General features: G+C 49.5%; 1 protein-coding gene across 1 annotated transcript in view; it reads left to right on the top strand.

Moving 5' to 3' along the window:
* LOC132398299 (rho guanine nucleotide exchange factor 1-like) overlaps positions 1 to 23,961 on the top strand; it is a 100,776-nt gene that overhangs the window by 20,056 nt on the left and 56,759 nt on the right. Inside the window, exons 2-6 of the mRNA XM_059977551.1 lie at positions 15,030 to 15,140; positions 15,499 to 15,591; positions 17,465 to 17,578; positions 18,838 to 18,936; positions 23,281 to 23,323. Coding sequence (XP_059833534.1) covers positions 15,030 to 15,140; positions 15,499 to 15,591; positions 17,465 to 17,578; positions 18,838 to 18,936; positions 23,281 to 23,323 — 460 coding nt within the window. The remainder of the gene's footprint in view (positions 1 to 15,029; positions 15,141 to 15,498; positions 15,592 to 17,464; positions 17,579 to 18,837; positions 18,937 to 23,280; positions 23,324 to 23,961) is intronic.

The following is a 23,961-nucleotide window of genomic DNA, read 5'->3' as shown; positions in this document are numbered from 1 at the left end:
AATGCCAGCTCCATCCTGGGCATTGGCCTCCCCTGCATCTAGGATACTTTTTGAGGTGATGCCTCAAAGAAAAAGAACAGACCCTTTTCTGATTGCTCCCGTCAGGGAGGAGGTGCAGGAGCCTGACGACACACACTCAATGTTTCAGAAACAGCTTCCTCCCCTCTGCCATCAGATATCTGAATGGACAATAAACCCATGAACACTAACTAGCTCAGCATTTTTGTTTTCCTCTCTTTCTGCACTACATATTTATATGCAAAGCAACACATTTCACGACACATGTCAGTGATATTAAACCTGATTCTGATAATGTATCTCAGATTAGTATATAGTAACATATACATACCTCTGGTGGATTTTTTTTTTGAACGGTGCACACATCAAATGTTGGCAGAACTCCGCAGGCCGGGCAGCATCTATGGAGGGGAGTAAACAGCCAACATTTCCTTTTTAGTTTGGCTTCTGCCTGCTCCCTTTCCAGTACTGATGAGGAATCTCAGCCCAAAACTTTATCTTCCTTTGTAGGTGCTATCTGACCTTCTGAGAACTTTGCTCAAGATGTCCAGCACCTGTAGAATCCCTTGTGTCTCTGCCATTTTTCTCCCAGGTCCCTCTGTTAGAAAGAGAAGGGCTGGTGAGAGGGTGACGGCAGGAAAGAGGAAGTAATTTGCATTGAGGGTGTGTGGTGAACGGAGTTTCTAATCGGAAAGATCTTCCCTCCGGATTTTACTGGCTTCATTGTCTGACAGACCTCTGATTTGACTGGAGGCCCTTCTCTTCCTGGCCCATCCACCTTTCAATAGGGACGGACTCACCGTCCAGCCCCAGAAGCTTTGCATACCCCTCCGTCCCTCGCACTAACCAGCCCAGGCTCTCCGAGGGCAGGATGCAGGGTTCCCGCCGTCTGCTGATCCGGGAAGAGGGAGGCAGGATGCAAGTGCTCACCCTTTCTGCCACCCCTCCCCAGAAGGTCTCTCAAGAGTCCGACAAGACAGTGCCAAAACTGAGGGTGAGTCCAGACGGGGGTGGGGGGTGGAATTAGCCATGGTGCATTGGGCAGGTGAGGATGGGACAGTTGCATTTGGTGGTGGGTGGAGAAGAAGGGGGGTAGAGGGGGAAGGGTGTAAGGTAGGAAGTAACTGTGGGTGTGGGTCCTGATGTAGTTGAGAGCTGGGAATGAGAGGGGGTAGAGAGAGGGGAAGGGGGCTGAGAGAGAGGTGTTATTGAGTTGGGGGTTTGAGAGAGAGAGAGGGAGGGCAAGGGACTTATTTATATGAGGGGGAGAGATGGACAAAGAGAGGGATACAGAAAGAAAGAGATTGGGTAAGGGAGGGCAAGATGGAGAACGTGTGAGACAATGGGAGGGAGAGGGACTGGTTGCGAGGGTGAAAGGGATGGTGTGAGTGTGAGAGAGAGAGACGGAGGAAGAGGATGAGAGATAGTGACAGTGTGTGTGAGAGAGAGTGTGTGTCACACTGCGAAGGAAGGGTGTGGCAGTAAGAGAAAGGAAAGAGAATAATGACAGTGAGAGGGAGAGAGTGAGGGATGGAAGAGGCATACGGGAAGGGGAGAGTTAGAGAGAGGAAAAGGCAAACAGGGAGAGAACAACTGTGAATGAGAGAGAGGAGACAGACAGAGAGAAAGCAGCAGGCAGCAAGGGAGAGACATGGAGAGGCAGACACCAAGTGAGAGATAGTATGTGAGAGACAGAGTGTGACAGTGCGAAGGGGAGGGTGTTGGCAGTAAGAGAAAGGAGGGAGGATAGGATAGTGAGGGAGGGAAAGACAGTGCTGGATGGAAGAGACAGATGGGGAGGGGAGAGAGGAAGTGGGAGAGGGGGAGCAGACGGGGAGGGGAGAGGGGAGGCAGATGGGGAGGGGAGAGAGGGAGACGCAGTGGATGAAAGGGAGAGGGGGAGGCAGATGGGGAGGGGAGAGAGCGAGACACAGTGGATGAGAGGGAGAGGGGGAGGCAGACGGGGAGAGTAGAGAGGAAGGGGCTGTGGGTGGGAGAGGGGAGGCATATGGGGAGGGGAGAGAGAGAGGAAGACGGGGAGGGGAGAGGGGGAGGCAGAGGATGAGAGGGAGAGAGCAGCAGTGAATGAGAGAGGAAAAGGGAGACTGTGAGAGAGAGAGGGGGGAGGGAGAGACAGAGATCTAGTGAGTGAGAGACGGACAGTGGGAGGGAGAGTCACAGGTAAAGAGGGCAGTCAGAGGGAGCCATTCATCGAGAATGAGAAATAGAGAGAGAGGGAGGAAGTGGGAGAATAGGGCTGGGCAGAGACCATCACAATATCCAGACAAACGGCTAAGGTAAAGTGAGTGTACAGGCTGAGTGCTGGTGGGCCGAAAGACCAGTTTTTGTGTCATGAAGTGTGATATTAGCTTCTTGGTCTGGGGAGGAAATTCAAGAGAGAATAGTTCAGGAAGTGTCCTGGCCTTTGTGGATGAAACACAAAGTTTGAACGAGTTTGTCACAGAGGGGCTGTAGAACATTTCCCCTGTCAAGAGGATGGACTATCAACGTAGGAGGGATAGACTTGCTGGAGGAACATCTGTGGAGGGAAATGGACATTCACTGTACCGAAGGGTCTTGGGGTTCCAGACCACGGCACCTGAAAGTTGCCATGCATGTAAACAGATGGTAAAGAAGGCGTTCGGCTTTGAGGTTTTCATTGTTGGGGCATTGAGTACAAAGAGTCAGGAAGTCGTGTTGCAGCTGTGTAAAACTTTCATCTTGCTGCGTTTGTGTTCAGTCTGGTCGCCCCCCGACAGGAAGGGTGTGGAGAGGGTGCAGAAGGTGTTCACCAGGATGCTGCCTGGATTGGAGTGCATGAGCTACAAGGAGATATTGTTTTCTCTGGAGTGGAAGAGCTGAGGGGATGATCTGATCGTTGATTCATTGCTGTCACAGGAAGGAGCAAGTTCACAGATGTGTGGGACAAATATCTTTATCTGGATAGTGGTAGGCACCTGGAGTGGTAATGGCAGAGGCAGATAAGATGGGGGTGTTTAAGAGGCACATGGAGGTGCAGGGAATGGAGGGACATTGATTATGTGTCGGTGGAAGGGATGCAATTTAATTCGACATTGTGACCAGCCCAGACGTTGTGGGCTGAATGGCCTGTTCCTGCGCTGTACAGGAACACACTGAGTTAGTAACGGGTGGCTGGAGATCAAATCTGATAAGTAAGGAACCGACCGAGGTTTGTTTAGTTCGCTGCTCCACCTTCCTTTCCTGTCGGGCTCGCCTACCGTGTTTACTTGCATGGCAGCTTTCAGGGTGCTGTGGTCTTGAACCCCAAATCCCTCTGGCATTTCTCTCCGCAGGCCTTTGCTGCCTCCACATATTGCCTCACATCATAAGACCATAGGAGGCCATTCAGCCCATTGAGACTACTTCACTATTCATCACAGCTGATCTGTTATCCCTCTCAACCCATTCCCCTGCCTTCTCCCCCTAACCTTCAGCACCCCGACTAATCAAGAACATATTAACATCTGCTTTAAATTTAAGGAATGACAGCCTCCACAGCCACCTGTGGCAATGAATTCCACAGATTCATCACCCTCTGGCTAAAGAAATTCCTCCTCAGCCCTGTTCTGAACGGATATTCCTCCATTGTGAGGCGGTGCCTCTGGTCCTAGATTCCCCCCAAGATGCTGGGTTGGGCAGCAAGTGTGGAGGGAAATGGACAGTCAACGTCTTGCACCAAGACCTGGTGTATGGAACGAACTGCCAGATGAAGTGGGTGAGGCAGGAACAATTGCATTTAGAAGTCGCCTGGACAGGTGCATGGATAGGAAAGGTTTAGAGGCAAATGTGATGAGTTGGGCGCATGGCTTGTTTCCATGCACTCAACAAAGAACAAGCAGCAAGGGCCTTTCACCCATCCTGACCATCAGACACCCAGTTACCCCAATGCCCATGCAGCCCACATTTCCTCCAACTTCTCCTGATTTGAATCCTCACCAGACACTTTGCGGCAGGTGGGGGGGGGGGAGGGAGAGTGGGGCGGTTACAGTGGGCTGATTAATACACTCACCCCATGTTTCATTTTGTTTGGGATGTGGGAGGGGATTGGAGCACATGGGAAGCCCATAGGGTCACAGAATACACATACTACACACACACACCTCACTCACACACACCCCTCACTCACACACACCCCTCACTCACACACACCCCTCACTCACACACACCCCTCACTCACACACACCCCTCATGCACACACACCCCTCATGCACACACACACCCCTCACTCACACACACACCCCTCACTCACACACACACCCCTCACTCACACACACACCCCTCACTCACACCCACACACACCCCTCACTCACACCCACACACACACCCCCCTCACTCACACACACACACACACCCCCCTCACTCACACACACACACCCCTCACTCACACCCACACACACCCCTCACTCAAACACACACACATCCCTCACTCACTCACTCACTCACTCACTCACTCACTCACACACACACAACCATCGAGACACGCCCTTTTCTCATTACTACCATCGGGAAAGAGGTACACGGGCCGAAAGACCCCCACACAGCGATCCAGGAACAGCTTCTTCGCCTCCTCCCCCAGCTTTCTGAATGATTCCTCGCTACTCCTTTGCGTTATTTATCTATTTTAGTAACTTATAGATTTTGATGTCTTTGCATGCACCGCGGCGCATAACAGATTTCACGCCAGCCAGATTAGTGATAATACGCTAGTTAGGTGAGTGGGTGATTATAATTCGAGGCCGGGATCGAACCCGAGTGTCCAAGGCTGCGACCCACAGTCGAATCCTTTGCCTCTCGGAGCTGGAAGCGGCTGCGGTTCCAAACGTCTGGTTTGAGCACTGTGAACCTTTGTGTGCATGGGCGTGCGAGGCCCGGCCGCGGTGTGCGATCAAAAGGGTCCAATAGGTGGGTCCTGCCTCAGGAGACTGACGTGGCCGGTTAACACTGATGTCAGACTTTCCGTGAAAGCTGCAGACTTTTTTTTCCCCCCCTGAACACTGCCCCATTCATTCTCGGACAGCAGCAGGGGAAGTGTTTGACTCACTGTTTTAGGCGGCGAAAGGGAGCCTGGAGACGGGGAGATACATCTTCCATCGGTGCGAGGAGTCTCCTGCTCCGCGCAGGAAACAGAGAGCGGAGGAGAGGAGGGACGGGATGTTGAGAGAGCGGGGCACAAGTTCCTGGGGACACTGGCAGCAGGCGGAGTGGGTTTACTCCAAACGCGCTCTCCCCTGACCAAGTCCAGTGGGGTGGGGGGAGGCGGAGCCTTGGCCGGGGTTCTGCCCTCGCCGCACCCCTCTGGAGCGGGACGTCCCGAGGCTGGAGAGGTGAGTATCTCCTGTCTAACGGAACCGTCCCAGCTGAAAGTTTGAAGATACGCCCACCCCGGGACACGATGAACGTGAGAACCCGGCTGAGATCGGGTACTGGGGTGAGTGTCGAAGGTCGAGATTGGTCCCTTTCCGTGTTCCGGAACGTTTAATTCATTTGGGGCGGGGGAGGGGGGGGGTGTCTCCAAACATCTGCTGCACAGCAAGATCTCACAGACACGGGTCCTGTTTCCCCGAGCGTCCTGCATACTCTGTCGGTGTTGAATATTGGATTCTGGAAGTCGCGTTCCAGGTGAAACTTGGTCCGGGCCGCACTTGGAGTACAGTGCGGTTTTCTGGTCACCCCGTTACAGGAAGGGTGCGGAGACAGGCGAGCTTCAGCAGGATGCTCCCTGGATTAGAGAGCATAAGCTTTAAGGAGAGGTTGGACCAATTTGGGTTGTTCTCTGAGCGTGGAGTCTGAGGGAAGACTTAATAGGGGGTTAAAAATTTGTGACAGGCACAGATAGATGATCTTTTTCTCCTCAGTGTGTAAGTGTCTAAAGCGGGAAGGTAAGCATTGAAGGTGAGGGGGCAAAGTTCACAGGGCAAGTTTATTTTACACGGAGATCGGTGGGTGCATTGCCAGGGGTGGTAGGTACCATGGAGACATCTGAGAAGCTTTTAGACGTGAATAGATAGGTAGAGGTTAGTGGAATGCTGCCTACATCAGAAGCAGGATTATTATCACTGTCATGCATGAGGTGAAACCTGCTGTTTTGCATCAGCGCTACAGTGCAAAGACAGAAGATTGCTATAAACTTCAAAATAAACAGAGCAAAAAAGGAATAATGAGGTAGTGTTCGTGGATTCAGAAGTCTGGTGGTGGATGGGAAGAAGTTTGAAGTAAATTTATTAAAGTACATATACCTCACCATATACAACCCTGAGTTTCATTTTCTTGTGGGCATACTCAATAAATCCATAAAGGAATAATGACTGTAATAGAATCAGTGAAGTTGTTTGTAAATGGTGGAGTGTGGGTCTTGAAGCTCCTGCACCTCCTCCCTGAAGGTAGTAATGAGAAGATCCAGGTGGTCTGGGTCTTTAATGATGGATGCCGCCTGACCTTGATAGAGATGAGTCTCGTGCCTGCGGCTGAGCCCCTCGCGATCCTGTTCATTGGAGAACTGGATATATCCACTGGGAAATATCTCTGAGGAGAGGCTGGAAAAGCGTGGGTTGTTTTCTCTGGAGCCGCAGTGGTGGAGGGAAGAGCTGAGTCGAAGTTTGTAACAAGGCATTGGTGGAGTAGGCAGTCAATGTGGAAACTTCAAGTATCTGGGCATTGGTTTAAAGGTGAGAGTGGTGAAAAGTTTGAAGGAGATTTCTGAGGGCAATTTAATGCAGCGAGTAGTGGATGTCTGGACGGGTTGTGGTGGAGGCAGAGACAAGAGAGGCGTTGAAGAGGCTGTTAGACAAGTGAACAGAGAGCAGGTGGAGGGATATGCATCACATCCATGGAGGCTGAAGTCCAGTTTCAATTGGTCTCGAGGTCAGCAGGGACATATGGGCTGAAAGGCCTGTTCATGTGTTGTACTGTTTGATGTACTCAGAGTTGGCCTTATTATCACTGGCATATGACATTTTGTGGCTGTAGTACAGGGAAAGACGTTTTTTTAAAATTTCCACACATTACAATAAAAATGAATAGATGGTGGAAGAGTGAAGGTTGGGCTGACGGACCATTCAGAAACTTGAAGCTGTTCATCAGTAGTTGAGTGTGAGTCTTTGTGAAGAGAGTCATAATCATACTGACTGTAGTAAATAGACCTTTCGGCCCAACCCATCCATGTTGACCAAAGTGTCTATTAATCTAGTCCTATTTGCTTCCATTTGGCCCATATCCATCTAAATCTTTCCTATCCATGTACCCATGCAAATGGCTTTGAGATATTGTAATGGTATCTGTGTAACAATTTACTCTGGCAGATTGTTCCACACACCCACCTTCCTCTGTATGGAAAATGTTCCCCTTTAAATCTTTCCCTTCTCATATTAAACCTGTAGACTGTGAGGAAGAAGACAGTAGCCATCCATCTCATCTACACCCTCATGGTTTTATAAAACTTCATAAGGTCACTCCTTGGCCTCCTTCATTCCAGGGAAATAGTCCTAGCCTATCCAGCTTCTCCTTGTAACTCAAGCACTCCAGTCCTGGTAACATCCTTGTGAATCTTTCCTGCACCCTCTCCAGATTACTGACATCCTTCCTTTCACTGGGCAACCAAAATTGCACATACTACTTCGTGCAGTCTCACCAGTGTCTTGTACGTCTGTAACAAGATGCCCCAGTTCCTGTACTCAGTGCCCTGTCCGATGAAAGCCAGCGTGCCAAATGCCTCTTTCACCACCCTGCCATCTTGTGACCTGGGAACAATTCCTAGATCTCTCTGTTCAGGGCCCTATCCATCGCTGTGCAAGTCCGGCCCTGGTTTAACCTCCCAAAGTTAAACACCTTGCACTTGCTCTGAGTTAAACTCCCTCTGCCATTCCTTGGCCCACTTCCCCAGTGGATCTGGATCGCAATATAGTCTAAGATAATCTTCTTCACTATCCACTATGCAAACCAAATTTAATATCATCCACAAAATCAATGCAGTTTTCTTTCCCTCTCCAAAACCCAACAGATACGCTTTAATCTATTTTTAAAAAGTTTGTTTAGAGATGCAGGCCTTTCCAGCCCAGTGAGCCGCACCACCAAGTAAACCAACTATTTGACGCTAGCCTAATCACAGGAGAAGTTACAATGACCAATCAACCCACGAACCAGTATGCCTTTCAACTGTGGGAGGAAACTGCAGCACTTTGATGAAACTCATGCAGTCACGGGCAGAACGTACAAACACCTCAGAGATGTCGCCGGAACTGAACTCTGAACTCCAGCGCCCTGATTTGCAGTAACACCATGATAACTGCTTTGCCAATGTAGCATTCAGCATGTCTGAGGCTCCCTCACATTGGAACCTGTCCACCCCAGCAACCTCTTCAATCACTTCTCAGGAAATTCCCTCGTGGTTCATTTTCCTGCGCAGGACTGTTGAAGGGGAAACATTTCAGTGTGGTGGTGCCCTGATGGGTGGTTCTTGAGGTTCATGGAGGTTGCAATGCTTTCTTAGGGCTAGGGGTACATCTATTGATAGGGCTAGTCCTTGTCGAGAGAGGATCTGAAGTCTCTCTGACCCTACCCATCTCCACCCTGACCACTCACCCTTTTCGGGTCACTTGCATTGTTGAGTTCGTTGTCCTGTGCACAAGAATGGCGAGGTACACATACAATGAAATGCTTGCTTGCTGAAGCATCATAGGCTTGAAGACGTGCGTGCACACACACACAATCAGATCTACAAGACACTGAAGGAATAGACTGTGCAGAAACAGTCCCATGGGATTACAGTAAAGATACTAGGACAGGCAGAAGATTGGCTGACTGGCAGTAGGGAATAAAGAGAGCCTTTTCTGGTTGGCTGCTGGTGACTCATGGTGCTCCATAGGGGTTGGTGTTGGGGACCTCTTCTTTGCACATTATATGCCAATGATTTGGATGGCAGAATAGATGGCTTTGTGGCTGCTTGCGGGCAATACAAAGCGCTGAGGAAGCGAGGAGTCTGCAGAAGAATTTGGGAAGATTAGGGGAATGGACAAAGAAGCAGTAGATGGAATTCAGTGTAGAGAAGTGTATGATAGGTAATACTTCACTGATCCCAAGGGAGATTAGTGTCACAGTAACATTACAAGTGTACATATATGTAAATATTAAAAGAGAAGTAAGAAAGAGTAAAAATAGCTTTCCTTAAAAATAAGATGTTGCAAGACTTACAAATCAAAGATTACAAGATCACTTTCCCGCTATAGGTCATGCACTTTGGTAGAAAGAAAAAGACAATACATGGGAAGGAAATTCAGAATCTTTTGGGCTTAGGATCTTTAAGGCATTAAGGAAAAAACAAAGACACTTGTCCCTGGTAACACAAGAGGTGGTCTGTAGTGTTCTGAGGGGAGGTAGTGATTACGGTTGAGTTGGTTAGTTCAAGATCCAAATGGTTGAAGGGAATTAGCTTTTCCTGACGCTGATGGTGTGGGATTTCAGGCTTACTTGCCTCCTGTCTGCACATGGTCCATATCTCTCCGTTTTCTGCACATCCATGTGCTTAGCTAAGAGCTTGCTAACCTCCTATTGTATGTACTTCCATCATCAAGCCTAGCAGCATATTCCAGCACCCACCACTCTCTGTATAAAATAAAACTTGTCCTGCATATCTTAGAATTTACCTCCTCAAATTCCTGCCCTTTGGTATTAGTCATTTCAACTCTAGGGGGCGAAGGGATGTTGTCTACTCTATTTATGCCTCTCATAATCTTATAAATCTTTAGCAGGTCTCCCCTCAGCCTCTGCTGCTCCAGAGGAAATAGCTGCGGTTTGTCCAACCTCTCCTTTCAGCTCAATCCCTTAAACCAGGCAGCACCTTTGGGGAACCTCTTTTGCACCCTCTCCAAAGCATCCATATCTCCATTGGGAAGGGTACAGAGGAGATTTACCAGGATGCTGCCTGGTTTAGAGAGTATGCATTATGATCAGAGATTAAGGGAGCTAGGGCTTTACTCTTTGGAGAGAAGGAGGATGAGAGGAGACATGATAGAGGTGTACAAGATATTAAGAGGAATAGACAGAGTGGACAGCCAGCGTCTCTTCCCCAGGGCACCACTGCTCAGTACAAGAGGACATGGCTTTAAGGTAAGGGGAGGGAAGTTCAAGGGGGATATTAGAGGAAGGTTTTTTACTCAAGAGTGGTTGGTGTGTGGAATGCACTGCCTGAGTCAGTGGTGGAAGCAGATACACTGGTGAAGTTTAAGAGACTACTAGACAGGTATATGGAGGAATTTAAGGTGGGGGGTTATATGGGAGGCTGGGTTTGAGGGTCGGCACAACATTGTGGGCTGAAGGGCCTGTAATGTGCTGTACTATTCTATGTTCTGTCTTTCCTGTAATGGGGCAACCAGAACCACACACAACACTCCAAGTAATGTTTCTCCAAAGTTTTATAAAAGCTGCAACGAGACTTCCTGACTCTTGAGCCCAGTGCCTCAAGTGCTGAAGGCCAGCATGCTATGTTCCTCCTTTACCACTGTCAGTCTGTGCCACCACAGTCAGGGAACTGCGGACCTGGACTCCGAGATCCCTGCGATGTTTACAATCCCAGCTCAAGGACATCCTGATGGGTGCAGCATTCCTTCAAGGGAGATGCAAGCACATCCTTGAACCTTTTCCAAGTTCAGGTCTATTTATTTATTTAGACCCTCCTGGCCCTTCAAACTGCACTGCCCAGCAACCCCTGACAACCCGTGATTTAACTCTAGCCTAATCACATGCAAATTGCAATGACCAATTAACCTACTAACAGGTTCGTCTTTGGACTGTGGGAGGAAACGAGCACCTGGAGAAAACCCAAGTATTCCACAGAGGGTTACGTACTGACCCCTGACAGAGGATGCTGAATTGAACTCCAAACTCTTGACGCTCGAGCTACAGTAATGTTGCACGAAGAGTTGTTACCATGTTTCCTCAATTGTCATACATACCCGGGATATAAATATCATGAAAATTAGCTTTTTGCAGCAGCAGCACAGTGCATTGCAGGCATAAGCTAAAATTATCTTAAATTAACATATATTTTAATATTTTCCATGATAAAATAGATAGAACTACCCTGGTGTAAGATGAGAAACAGAAAGAAATATAATCCAAGGTAGTGTTCACGTTATTCAAGAACCTGAAGGCAGTGGGGAGCAAGCTGTTGTTGAATCTTGAGGTGTGGGTCTTCAGACTCCTGCACCTCCTGCCTGACGACAGCATCGTGAGGAGGGTATGCCCGGATGGCAGGGGACCCTGGTGACGGATGCCGCCTTCCTGAGACGCCGCCTCTCATAGATGCTGCTCTGGTGGGGATTGCTGTGTCTGTGGGTGAGCCATTACTCTTTGAGTTCCTGTTTTGGAGTTCCTGTACCAGGCAGTGGCCAGAATGCTTTCTGTGAACCTTTTCAGAACCCTCTACAAAGCCTCCACAGCCTTCCTGTAACCGGGTGACCAGAAATGCACACAGACACTCCAAGTGCGGTCTGAACAAAGTTTTCTGTAAAGTTTGCAAAGTAGCTTGCCAACTTTTTACACTTGGTGCCACACTGAGTGATGGCATGGTGGTACAGTGAGGGCAGTCTGCTAGCGTAACTCCTTACAGCGCCTGCAATTGGGCTTAATTCCCACCACTGTTTTAAAAAGATACTGTGTTCTCCCCTTGAATGTGTGGGATTACTCTGGGTGTGCCAGTTTCCTCCCTAACCCCAGAGTTGTACGGGTGAGGGTTAGTAAGTTGTAGGCATGCTATGATGTTACCTGAAGCATGGCAACGTTTGCAGGCCCTGAGTGTGTTGGGTGTCACAAATGACACATTCCCGGTATGTTTCAATGTCCGTGTGACAAATCGAGCAAATCTTTAATCCTCTATCAGACCCCTCCTCCTTCATCCCTTGACTTTTTCCACCTATCACCTCCCAGCTTTTCACATCGTCCCTCTTCCCACACCCACCCACCTTTCCCCCTCACCACCTATCACCTTCTAGCTTGTACTCCTTTCCACCCCCTCCACCCCTCACCACCTTATTCTGGCTTCTTCCCCCTTCCTTTCCAGTCCCGACTGTTTATTCCTCTCCATAGATGCTGCCTGACCCGCTGAGTTCCTCCAGCATTTTTTTTTCAGCATTTTTACTCAGGAATTACAGTCTGTGCAGAGTGTGTAAACTAATCTTTAATCTGTGATAAAGGCAAGCCTACTGTGCATCTTCTCTACCCACCTATCTGCCTGTGTTGCCAGTTTTAGGGAGCGATGGACTTGAATTCAAGTTGGTCCAACCTCTCCTGTTAGCTAGAACATTGGGTTATGGACACGACCTGTGAAATGTCTATACTTAGTAAACCTCTTTACTGCCCTCAAAGGAGGGAAAGAGGCCATATTGTTTAAGATTGAAATCGTCCTGTCAGACTAGTTAAATCAAGTTTGGTTTTTGGTTGCTTATAGAGAGAACATTAGTGTGTGAGTGTGTGTATAAAACAAACAAGGTGTTGGAGGAACCCAGTAGGGGAGGAGAAAAGGAACTGTCAATGTCAATAAGATTATGAGAGTCACAGACAAAGTAGACAGCCAGTATTTCCCCAGGGCTGAAATGTCTAATACCAGAGGGCATGCATTTAAGGTGAGAGAGGGTAAATTCAAATGAGAGGTTTAGGGCAATTTTTACACAGAGTGGTGAATGCCTGGAATGTGCTGTCAGGGTGGTGGTGGAGGCAGATGTGCTGGAAGGGTATAAGAGGCTGTTAGACAGGCATGAATGTTCAGAGAATGGAGGGATATGGACATTGTGTAGACAGAGGGGATTCAGCTGTTTAATTACAGAGTAGGCTGAAGGGCCTATTCGTTACTGTTCTGTGATGTTTTGGGCTAGGACTTCATGACTGCCCCAGCAGACATTTGGTGTTGTACAGTCACACAGCACAGACTCATTCGGCCCAGCTCATCCGTGCTGACCAAGGTGCCCATCGCAGCCGGTCCCATTTGCCAGTGTTTGGCCCATAGCCCTCTAAGCGTTTCCTGTCCAAGGGCCTTCTAAATGTCATAATTTCCGTGCGGAACCTGTTTGTTGCGCCTGCAGCCTCTCGTGTTTTCTCTGGTGTTTGTGCACTGTAAGTAATTATGAAAGCAAATCGTCTGTTTGTCCTTTGTGAGGGTGGATGGGGGTGGGGGGGGAATATGGAAGAGGGAAGGCAAGGGAAGTGAGAGGCAAGTGGGGGAGGTTTAAGAGAGAAGGGAAGAGAGGAGGAGAGGGCAAGGGAAGGAAGAGAGAAGGGATTGTGAGAGGAGAAGGGGAGAGTGCGGTATGATGGAGAAGGGAAGTGGGGAGGGATGGAGGCATATAGTGAGGGAAATAGCTTGAGAGAGAAAAGGAGGTAGGAGTGTGACTCTATCTGCACAGACGACCGGCCAGGTGATTTGAGGTGCGGATGAAGGATTTGCTCCTTTTTTTCATTCACAGATTTACATACTTTCCACTGGAACGTTTACATAGTTTTCAAATTAAAGCAGCACTATCATGATCCGGGAACTAGTCCAACTCTCGTGGCTGCCACTGTACAGGAAGAGTGGCAGGGAGAGAGCTTGTGTGCAGTCCTCCTCTCTTCCTTTCTCTCCCTTGTCACCTCCTCCACCCTCATTGCCCTCCCCTTCCTCCCCATGTGACCTTCCCCCCCCCACCACACCCTAGGTCACCCTCTGCCTCCCACCTGTGTTGCCCTCCCCTCCCCACCCCTATTGCCCTCCCTTCCTCCTGGGGCCTCCTCCCTCTGTTGCCCTTTCCTCCTTCCCCATGTCACCCTTCCCTCCTGTGTTGCCTTTCCCAAGACTCCCCAGAGCCTCTTCCGCCCCCTCTCCTCTTCCCCTCTCCCTTCCTCTCCCCTTCCCCCTCCATTTCCTCATCCCCCTTCCCAAGAGGGAAGACACCTCCACCTCCTCTCATTCCATTCCCTCCCTCCTCACTGTAGCCCGGCTTCTGACAGAAACTGCTGTAAGACTGCATTGCCAGGACACTCCTACCCCTCCTCCACCTCCTCATCCTCTCCACTGGGGAGGAGGAGGGCCACAGGCGTGCGAGGATTCCATTCATTCCACTGTCATCTCCTAGCCCACCCTATCCATTTCTCAGTTCCCCTTACTACCCCACCAGAAGCCCCCAATCCTCTGCCCCACCCCAACCTTCCTCCCTGCAGCAATGCAGGACTCAGCATCCTGGTCTTCTGAAAAAATGAGGGGATCTGAGAGAAATGTGTAAAAGTATGAAAGGCATGTATAACGTAAGCGTCAGGGAAGTTGTTCCCTCCTGAAGGTGAGACTAGAGCTACGAGACAAAGTCTAAAGATTCAGGGGAATGGATCTAAGACAGATGAGAAACTGCTTTTCCCAGAGGGTGGTGAATCTGTGGAATTCTCTGACAAGGGTAGCCTCACTAAATAAGTGAGCTAGATTTCTGCTTTGCAGGGGAGTAAGGGCTGTGGGAAAAAGGCAGAGCTGACTTCACGCCAGATCAGCTGTGACCTTATTGAATGACAGGACAGGCTTGATGGCCGATTCCTGCTCCTGGATCTCAATGTTCCTAAAACAAAGTAGAGTTCATGGGCTGTTCAGAAATCTCACAGCAGAGGGGAAGAAACTGTTCCTAAAATGTTGAGTGTGGGTTGGCAGGCTCCTGTACCTTCTCCCCGAGAAGAGGGCATATCCAGGGCGGGGAGGGCCCTTGGTGACAAATGCTGCCTTCTTGAGAGACCGCCCCTTGAAGATGTCCTCAAAGATGGGGAAGGTTGTGTTTGTGATGGAGCTGGCTGAGTCTGTAGCACTGTGCGGCTGCCTCTGATCTTGTGTGTTAGAGGCCAGAGTCCACCTGAGATCTCCAGAAATTTGCAGCAATCTTTGGTGACCTACAGAATATCCTCTGATTCCAGGGGACCATGTTGCAGACTCCATTGACCCACGAAGTGCTGGTCGCAATCCATTCATTTTCCTCTCTCCCTTTCTCTGTCAGGCAAACTACCAGATCAGGAGCGCCCAAAGCAGGACTTTTGGCAACGAGCCCCCACACAGGGGGGCCAGGCAGGCAGTGATCTCCATGGACACCGAAGATTCCAGTGACACGGTGAGTATCACCCACTCTCCTCCTCCCCCTCTCCCTGAAACCTCCATGCTCTCTCCCCAAAACCTTCACCCTCTACTCGTCTCTCTGGCTGCCCCCTCCTCTCGCCGGCCCTCCCCCGCTGCCCCCCTTGCTGGCCACTCCCATCATAACCCCCCATCTTAAACACCTGCCATCCCAACACCCCCTTCATCCTCACCTCTCTTCACCCCCTCTCTCTTCACCAACTCGCCCCTTCACCACCTCCCACTTGCTCCCCCCACCCCCTCTCTCAAACCCTCTATCTCCTCATTGCCCTGTTTTGCCTATGGAAATGGAGCTACTTTGCATGAGCTGATCATGTTTCCGGGTCTCATTCCAGCGCCTACCATTCGGGAGGGGTGCGAGCTCTGCCAATCCCACAATGCTCATCATTGGAGCTGAGGATGAGGAGTTTGAGAATGACCTTGCCTCGGTATGTGAAGTGTGTGGTAATCTCAATCACGTTAAAAGGAGTCAGGAGTCTAGTTTGGTCATGTCTTTTTTTAAAATTTATTAATTTACGGGATGTGGGCCTTGCCAGCTAAGTTATTGCCCATGACAAGGTGGTAATGAGCTGCCTTCTTGAACCACTGCAGTCCCTGAGGTGTGGGTACACCCACAGTGCTGTTAGGGAGGGAATTCCATGAATTTAACCCAGCAACAATGAAGGAACAGTGATCTTTCCAAGTCAAGATGGTGAGTGACTTGGAGGGGGATGTCCAAGTGGGGTGTTCCCAGGGATCTGCTGTTCTCCTAGTGGTCGTGGGTCTGGAAGGTGCTGCCTTGGGAACTTCAGTGTGTTATTGTAGTGCATCTTGTAGATAGTACACACTGCTGCAACTTGAAGAGGTACTTGGATAGGTACGTGGGCTTGTAAGGTTATGGGCAAATACGGGCAATTGGGACGAGCAGGGAGGATGCTGTGGTGGGATTGGACCTGTTTGGGTGAAGGGGCTATTTCTGTGCCAACATACTTGTACATCTGACATGGGTAACTTCACTCACCACTACTCAGAACTGATTCTACACCTACAGACACACTTTCAAGGACTGCTTACAAGTCATGTTCTCAGTATTATTTATCTATAAGCCATGGTTTCTCCTCTTTCACACACGTTGGTTTTCTGTCAGTCTTTGTCTATGTGCAGTTTTTTTTTTAAGAAGTTCTATTGGGTTTTTTCCCCGCCTGTGAGAAAATGCACCTCAAGGGTGGTCTGTGGTAACAGGGGAATCTGCGGTTGCTGGGACTTCAGAGTAACACACACAAGGAACTCAGCAGTCAGGCAGCACTGCTGGGAAGGGGTAAAGATTCGCTAATTCGTGCTGAGATTGCGTTCAGCTTAATTCACGCTGCCCTTCATTTAGTTCGGCACAGCGGTAAATACAACACCATTATCGCACGTGGCGTTCCAGAGTTCAGAGTTCAATTCCGGCTCCGTTCCGTATATCCTCCCTGTGGAGTGAGTGGGTTTTTCCTCGGTCCTCCGGTTCCCTCCCACAGGCTAAATACATACTGGGTAAGTTAATTGGTCTTCGTAAGTTGTCCCATGATTTGATTAGGGTTAATCGGTTTGTCAGGTGTCAACAAGACGAGATAACCCCTTCCTTCACCCATCACGACAAAATGCTGAAATGGCGACTTTTTATATCTTTCCATGGATGCTGCCTGGCCTGCTGAGTACCTCCGGGATTTTGTGTTAATACACTCAGCGGCCACTTTATTAATTACGGGAGTGGATCTGGATGTGGTCTGCTGCTGTCGCCCCATCCACTTCAAGGTTCGAGTTGTGTGCGTTCAGAGATGCTGTCCTGGACACCGCTGTTGTAACGCGTGGATCCGAGTTCGAATCCAGCCGGCTCCCTTGCATGCTTTACATCCGTGCTGGGTTAAGCATCGAGCTAGCAACTCGGCCTGGTAAAAATGAGAAAGCCTGCTTAGAAAGAAACGCCATCACAACGGCGTCCCCATGACTCCACTCAGAGTTGAGAGCTTTCTTCTTCACCTTTCTCTGTAAACTCTGCTGTGTGTGAAAATCCCAAGAGAGTCTGCAGTTTCTGCGATGGTCTGGCACCAGCAATCATTCCACAGTCAAAGTCACTTAGATTCCACTTCTTCCCCATTCTGATGTTTGGGCTGAACCACTGAGTTGTTGCCACATGATTGGCTGATTAGATATTTGCATTAACGAGCAGGTTTACAGGTGTATCTGATAAAATGATCACTGAGTGTATCTGTACTTTGATAATGATTTACTTTGAGCTTTGGACTTTGCACGGGTGACTGACCTTTACCCTTTGCCCCTCAGCAGGTCGATGATACTTGTAGCCACTTCCAATGTATTGATCTGCTGAAGGACAGGCCCACCTACCTGATCATCTTTCTCCACCATGTTATCCTGCAGTTCGATGCTTCATCCGTGGTAAGTGACCTGTTGGCATTAACCCGTTAATGGTTTGTGGGCTGGGAAGAGAGGGGGTGGGTTTGGAGGCAGGGAAGCGCGCCAGGAGTTACGGGGGATCGGGATACTCGGAAGGACATGCGGTATCGTGGAGGGAAGGACGGAATTGGCGATCTTTTTCAATGGGAAAGAATAGTTGTGGGTAAATGAGGTAATTGTGGAAGAATCAGGGAGTAATTGTGTGGGAATGAAAGGGTAATTGTGAGGGAATGATGTGTAACTGTGCAGGAATGATGGGTAACGCAGGAATGAGTGGATAATTGTGTGGGAATGGTGGGTAATTGTGGAATGATGGGTAACTTTGGAGGAATGAGGGGATAATTGTAGGGGAGTGGTGGGGAATTGTACTGTAAGTGAAGGGGTAATTGTGGTGGAGTGAAGGGATAATTGAAGGGAAATGAGGGGGTAATTGTGGGGAATGAGGGTGTATGTGAGGGGGAACAGCCCAGAGTGGTGGGTATACTCTGGCACTGCCTACTCCTTTACAGAGGAGGTTTGCCCAGAGGGGGAGCAGTTTGGGCTCCTCAAGACCATGGTTCAGGTGGTTTCGCACAGAGCAGAGGACTGTTGCCCCCCCCTCCCCATTTCCCCAAACTGGGCAGAGACCATCAGTATGGATTGATTTCATTTTCCCCTCTGCCTTTCCTCACTCCCTCCCTCTCTCTCCCCCCCTCTCTCTCCCCCTCTCTCTCCCCCTCTCTCTCCCTCTCTCTCCCCCTCTCTCTCCCCCTCTCTCTCCCCCTCTCTCTCCCCCTCTCTCTCCCCCCCTCTCTCCCCCCCTCTCTCTCCCCCTCTCTCTCCCCCTCTCTCTCCCCCTCTCTCTCCCCCTCTCTCTCCCCCTCTCTCTCCCCCTCTCTCTCCCCCTCTCTCTCCCCCTCTCTCCCCCCCTCTCTCCCCCCTCTCTCCCCCCCTCTCTCCCCCCCTCTCTCCCCCCCTCTCCCCCCCTCTCCCCCCCTCTCTCCCCCTCTCTCTCCCCCTCTCTCTCCCCCTCTCTCCCCCCCTCTCTCCCCCCCTCTCTCCCCCCCTCTCTCCCCCCCTCTCTCCCCCCCTCTCCCCCCCCCTCTCCCCCCCCCTCTCCCTCCCCCTCTCCCCCTCCCCCTCTCCCCCTCCCCCTCTCCCCCTCCCCCTCTCCCCCTCCCCCTCTCCCCCTCCCCCTCTCCCCCTCCCCCTCTCCCCCCCCCCTCCCCCCCACTCTTCCCCCCCCCACATCCACCCATCAGCTTTGCTACCTGCACGGTGAGATGTTCAAAGGTGCCAACATCAAGGATGCCCGTCGTATGTTTGTGGACTACTTCCACATGTTCCTGGACCGAGCCGCGGTAAGTGTGTTATTCCTCCCCCCCCCCCCCCCCACCCTGCCAGAATCCGCGGAAATAGCAACGCCATAGTTACAAAGGAAGTGCAGGTGCAAGGCTCAGGACAAGTTGGACCGTGAGGTCAAGTGTCCCATCTTATTGTACCGGGAGATCATTCAATGGATTTATAGCGGCGGGATGGAAGCTTTCTTTAATCTTCTGCTCCATGGGAGGGGTGGAGGATAAGGAGAATGCCCAAGGGTGGCTGGGGTCTTTGATCAAGCTGAGGCAGCAGGAAGTCCATGGAGGGGACGCTGCTTTCTGTGATACTGAGCGGTGTCCGCAGCTCTGCAATTTCTTGTGAGAGGGGCCGAGCAGGTGCGGTACCAGGTTGTGATCCAGCCGGATAGGGTGTTTGCTGCGGTGCATCAATAAAAATTGGTAAGGGTCGATGGAGACATTGCAGAGCTTCACAGCAGTTTCTAGGAGTTGGGCTGCAGCCAGTCAATGAGAGGGGTTCATTAGAAAGGGTGAATGAAAATAGCAACTACAAGCAGAGTGGCCATTCCTTTGTGCGCGGCTGGCTTGCGCGAGGTAAAGAATCAGGTATATATCTCTCTCGTTTTGTTCTGATTTGTTCATTCCTCATCTGTTAGGGCAGAATTATGCAGTGAGAATGGCTGTGGCAATGCTTTATACTGTGTGTGGGATGTGGGAAGTCTGGGACACCACCAGTCTCCCCGATAACCACATCTGCACCAGGTGCACCGAGCAGCAGCTCCTGAGAGAACCTGTTAAAGATCTGGAGCTGCAGCTCGATGACCTTCAACTCCGAAGGTGGCTGGTAAGAGCTACAGGGAAGTTGGGCTGCAGGAGACTGTCAGGAGCAGGAAGGGAAAATGGCAGCCAGTGCTGAGTACATCTCTGGCCGTTCCCCTCAACGATAAGTATGAAACTTTCGTTACTGTCGAGAGGGTTGACTTACCGAGGAGGGCACACTCACTGGGTCTCTGTGGTTCGGAAGAGCAGAGAGGTGAGGAGGACTGAACGAGGTGGCTGAAGAGATTGTGGAGGCATTAGTAAAGATCTTTCAAGAATCACTAGATTCAAGAATGGTTCTGTAAAACCGGAAAATTGCAAATGGCACTCCAGTCTTCGAACGGAGAGAGGCGGAGGGAAGGGAATGACAGGCCAGTTAGTGTAACCTCAGTGGCTGGGAAGATGTTGGAGTCGATTGTTAAGGATGTGGTTTCGGGGTGTTTGGAGGCACATGATAAAATAGGCCACAGTCAGTACGGTTTCCTCAATGGAAGATATTACCTGATAAAGCTGTTGGAATTCTTTGAAGAAATAACAAGCAGGATAGAGAAAGGAGAATCAGTTGGTGTTGTGTACTTGGATTTTCAGAAGGTCTTTGACAAGGTGCCGCGTATGAGACTGCTTAATGTTAAGAGCCCGTGGTAGTACAGGAAAGGTTCTTGCATGGATAAAGCAGTGACTGATTGGCGGAGGCAAAGAGTGGGAAACAAGGGAGCCTTTTCTGGTTGGCTGCCGATAACTTGTGTTTTTCCACAGGGATCTGTGTAGGGACTGCTGCTTTTTAGTCAAATGTCAGTGATTCGGCTGATGGAAGTAATGGCTTTGTTGCAAAGTTTACAGATGATGCAAAGATAGGTGAAAGGGCAGGTAGTTTTTGAGGAAGTAGAGAGGCTACAGAAGGACTTGGATTAGGAGAATGGGCAAAGAAGTGGCAAATGGAATACAGTCAGGAAGTATATGGTCATGCACTTTGGTAGCAGAAATAAAAGAGTAGGCTGTTTTCTAAATGCTCAAAAATCTAAGATGCAAAGGGACTTGGAGTCCTTTTTACAGGATTCCCTAAAAGCTAATTTGCAGATTGAGTTGGTGGTGAGGAAGGGAAATGCAATGCTAGCATTCATTTCTAGAGGACTAGAATATAAAAGCAAGGATGTAATGTTGAGACTTTATAAAGCACTGGTGAGGCCTCACTTGGTGAGCAGTTTTAGGCCGCTTATCTTAGAAAGGATGTGCTGAAACAAGAGAGGGTTCAAAGGAGGTTCACAAGAAGATTCCAGGATTGAACGGCTTGTCATATAAGAGGCTTTTGATGGCTTTGGGCCTGTATTCACTGGAATTCAGAAGAATGAGCGGTGACCTCATTGAAACCTATTAATGTTGAAATGTGGAGAGGATGTTTCCTATGGTGGGAGAGTCTAGGACCTATGGTGGGCAGAGCCTCAGAATAGAGGGGCATCCTTTTGGAATGGAGGTGAGGAAGCATTTCTTTAGCCAGACTGGTGAACCTGTGGAATTCATTGCCACCGGTGGCTGTGGAGGTGAAATCTCTTGGTATACTTAAGGCAGAGGTTGATAGATTCTTCATTGGCCAGGGTATGGAAGGACACAGCGAAAAGGCAGGAGATTGTGCTGAGAGGAAAAATGGATCAGCCATGATGGAATGGTAGAGCAGACCTGATGGGCCAAATGGCCTAATTCTGCTCCTATATCTTGTGGTTTTATGGACATGTCAAATCTCTTTTGTCTCATAAGGATGGAGAGGTGCCGGGGAGCAATTAGGTTAGATTAGTTTAGAGTATTGGTAAATTGTTTCATTATTTTCAGATGGATCGAGGAACAGTGAAAAATCTGTCTTGTTCACTGTCCATACAGATCAGACCATTACACAGTGCATTGGGGTAAAACAATAACAGAATGCAGAATAAAGTGGAACAGTTACAGACAAAGTGCAGTGCAGGTAGACAATAAGGTGCGAGGGCCATGACAAGGAAGATTGTGAGGTAAAGGGTCTATCCTATCGGACTCGGTAAGAAGTCTGGTGGTATACGCTTTCAGGCTTTTGTGTCTTCTGCCTGGGGTGGGGCAAGGGAGGGCAAATGTCTGGTTTTGGAGGAGTCCTTGATAAAGTTGGCTGCTTTCTTGAGCTGACGTAGGTGGACTGGAGAATAGGTGACAGGGAATGGGGTTTGGAAAGCAGAGGGTGTGTGAAAGGACCTGGAAAGATCAGAAAGAGAGAGAAAGGGACAGGTAGTGGGGGGAGAGCGTTACCTGAAAATGGAGAATTCTGGTTTTGTGGCTGGAAAGTAGAGGCAGCCGGTGAGCAATTTGGTTAGATTAGTTTAGATTAATGGTAAATTGGTTTATTGTTTTCACATATACCAAGGTACAGTGAAAATCCTGTCTTGCCGTCTGTTCATACAGATCATTTCATTACACAGTGCATTGAGGTAGAACAGCAGAATGCAGAGCAAAGTGTGACAGCTACAGATAAAGTGCTGTGTGGCAGATATCATGCAAGCTAGAGGCAGACAGAAAGGTCAAGAGCCCATCTTATTGTACTCGGGATGATTCAGTAGTCTGATCACAACGAGGTAGAAGCTGTCCTTGAGCCTGTTGCTTTCAGCTTCTTGTGTCTTCTGCTGAAAGATCTTTTTTATGCATTGCACTTTACTGATGCACAAAACAGCAAATAGTGGTAATAAACCTGATTCTGATTCCGATGGGAGGGGGCAGAAGACAGAATGTCCAGGGTGGGAGGGGTCTTTCATTACGCTGGCTGCTTTACCGAGGCAGACAGAGCCCATTGAGGGGAGGCTGGTTTGTGTGACACATTGTGCTGTGTGCACAGTTCTCCGTGGTTTCTGGTGGTCATGGGTGAATTATAGAGTGAATGGACTCTGCCCAATACATCTCAGGCACACCCCTCCCGAACATCAGTAGTATCCAGAGGAGGTGCTGCCCCAAGAAGGCATTCCCATCATCAAAGATCCCCACCATCTGGACCATGACGTCTTCTTGCAGATCCCATCAGGCAGGAGGTACAGACGCCTGAAGTCCCACACCCCCAGCTTCAGGAACAGCTACTTCCCTTCAACCATTCAGTTCTTGAACCAACCGGCACACCCCTAATCACTGCCTCAGTATTGCAACACTTGGCACTACAATGGACTTTCTTCATTCTAATTGTGTCCTTTCTTGTAAAAATTGTCTTTAATTAATGCTTAATTTATGTTTTTTTTCTGGAGAATGCTGCTTATCTGATGCTATATGCCTGTGATGCTGCTGCAAATAAGTTTTTCATTGCACCTGTGCATATTATGGACTTATGCACCTGACAATAAACTCGACTTTAAAGGTGCAGGGCATGTGGAGGGTGGCAACTGGTGCAGGAGTCTGACAGCAGTGGGGAAGAAGGCATTCCTGAGACGGTTCGACTGGGCTTTCAAGCTCCTGTACCTTCTCCCAGAAGAGAGACAGGAGGAGTGGGGAGTGGCACAGGGTGTCGGACCATGGTGAAACTAACGTTTTGTTGCTCTGCTTGCTTTCCAGGCTCTCAGAGTGTCCGTCCCACCTGAGATATCGTTTGAGTTGGGTGAGTAGAGGGTTGTGTGTGGGGTCATTAGAATGGTAGAAGTGTACAGTGTTGTTTCCAGTCGGTGGTCCAGTTCATCACTCCTCACTGGAGTTCTTCCCAGAGCTCCATTTACTGCTATTCAACCGTAAGCAGTCTGATTGGTTTACTATTGTCACACGTGCGGAGATACCAAAAAGGCTTCCTCCGTGTGTCACCCAGAGAGACTATTGCATATAATCAGCACCTGGAGGTCACAAAGAAGGCGAACACTGTAAAGTGTTACAGAGAAAGCACAGTGCCGGTAAACAGTCAGGTGCACGGGAGGCTATGCGATCAAGAGTCCACCTTAGCTTAGAAGATGTCTGATAACAGCGGGGGTAGGTGCTATCCTTGCCTGTTTGCACGTGCTTTCAGGCTTGTGTATCTTCTATCCGATGGGAGGGGGGAGAAGAGAGAATGTCCAGGGTGGCTGGGGTCTGGATGATGGGGTGGTAAATTGGATTAGTAAGTATGCAGATGATACTAAGGTAGGTGGCGTTGTGGATAATGAGGTGGATTTTCAAAGCTTGCAGAGAGATTTAGGCCAGTTAGAAGGGTGGGCTGAATGATGGCAGATGGAGTTTAATGCTGTGAGGTGCTACATTTGGTAGGAATAA

The sequence above is a fragment of the Hypanus sabinus genome, chromosome 1 (genome assembly GCF_030144855.1).
Source record: "Hypanus sabinus isolate sHypSab1 chromosome 1, sHypSab1.hap1, whole genome shotgun sequence".
Taxonomy (NCBI): Eukaryota; Metazoa; Chordata; class Chondrichthyes; order Myliobatiformes; family Dasyatidae; genus Hypanus; species Hypanus sabinus.
This window is presented reverse-complemented; position numbering and strand designations above follow the sequence as displayed.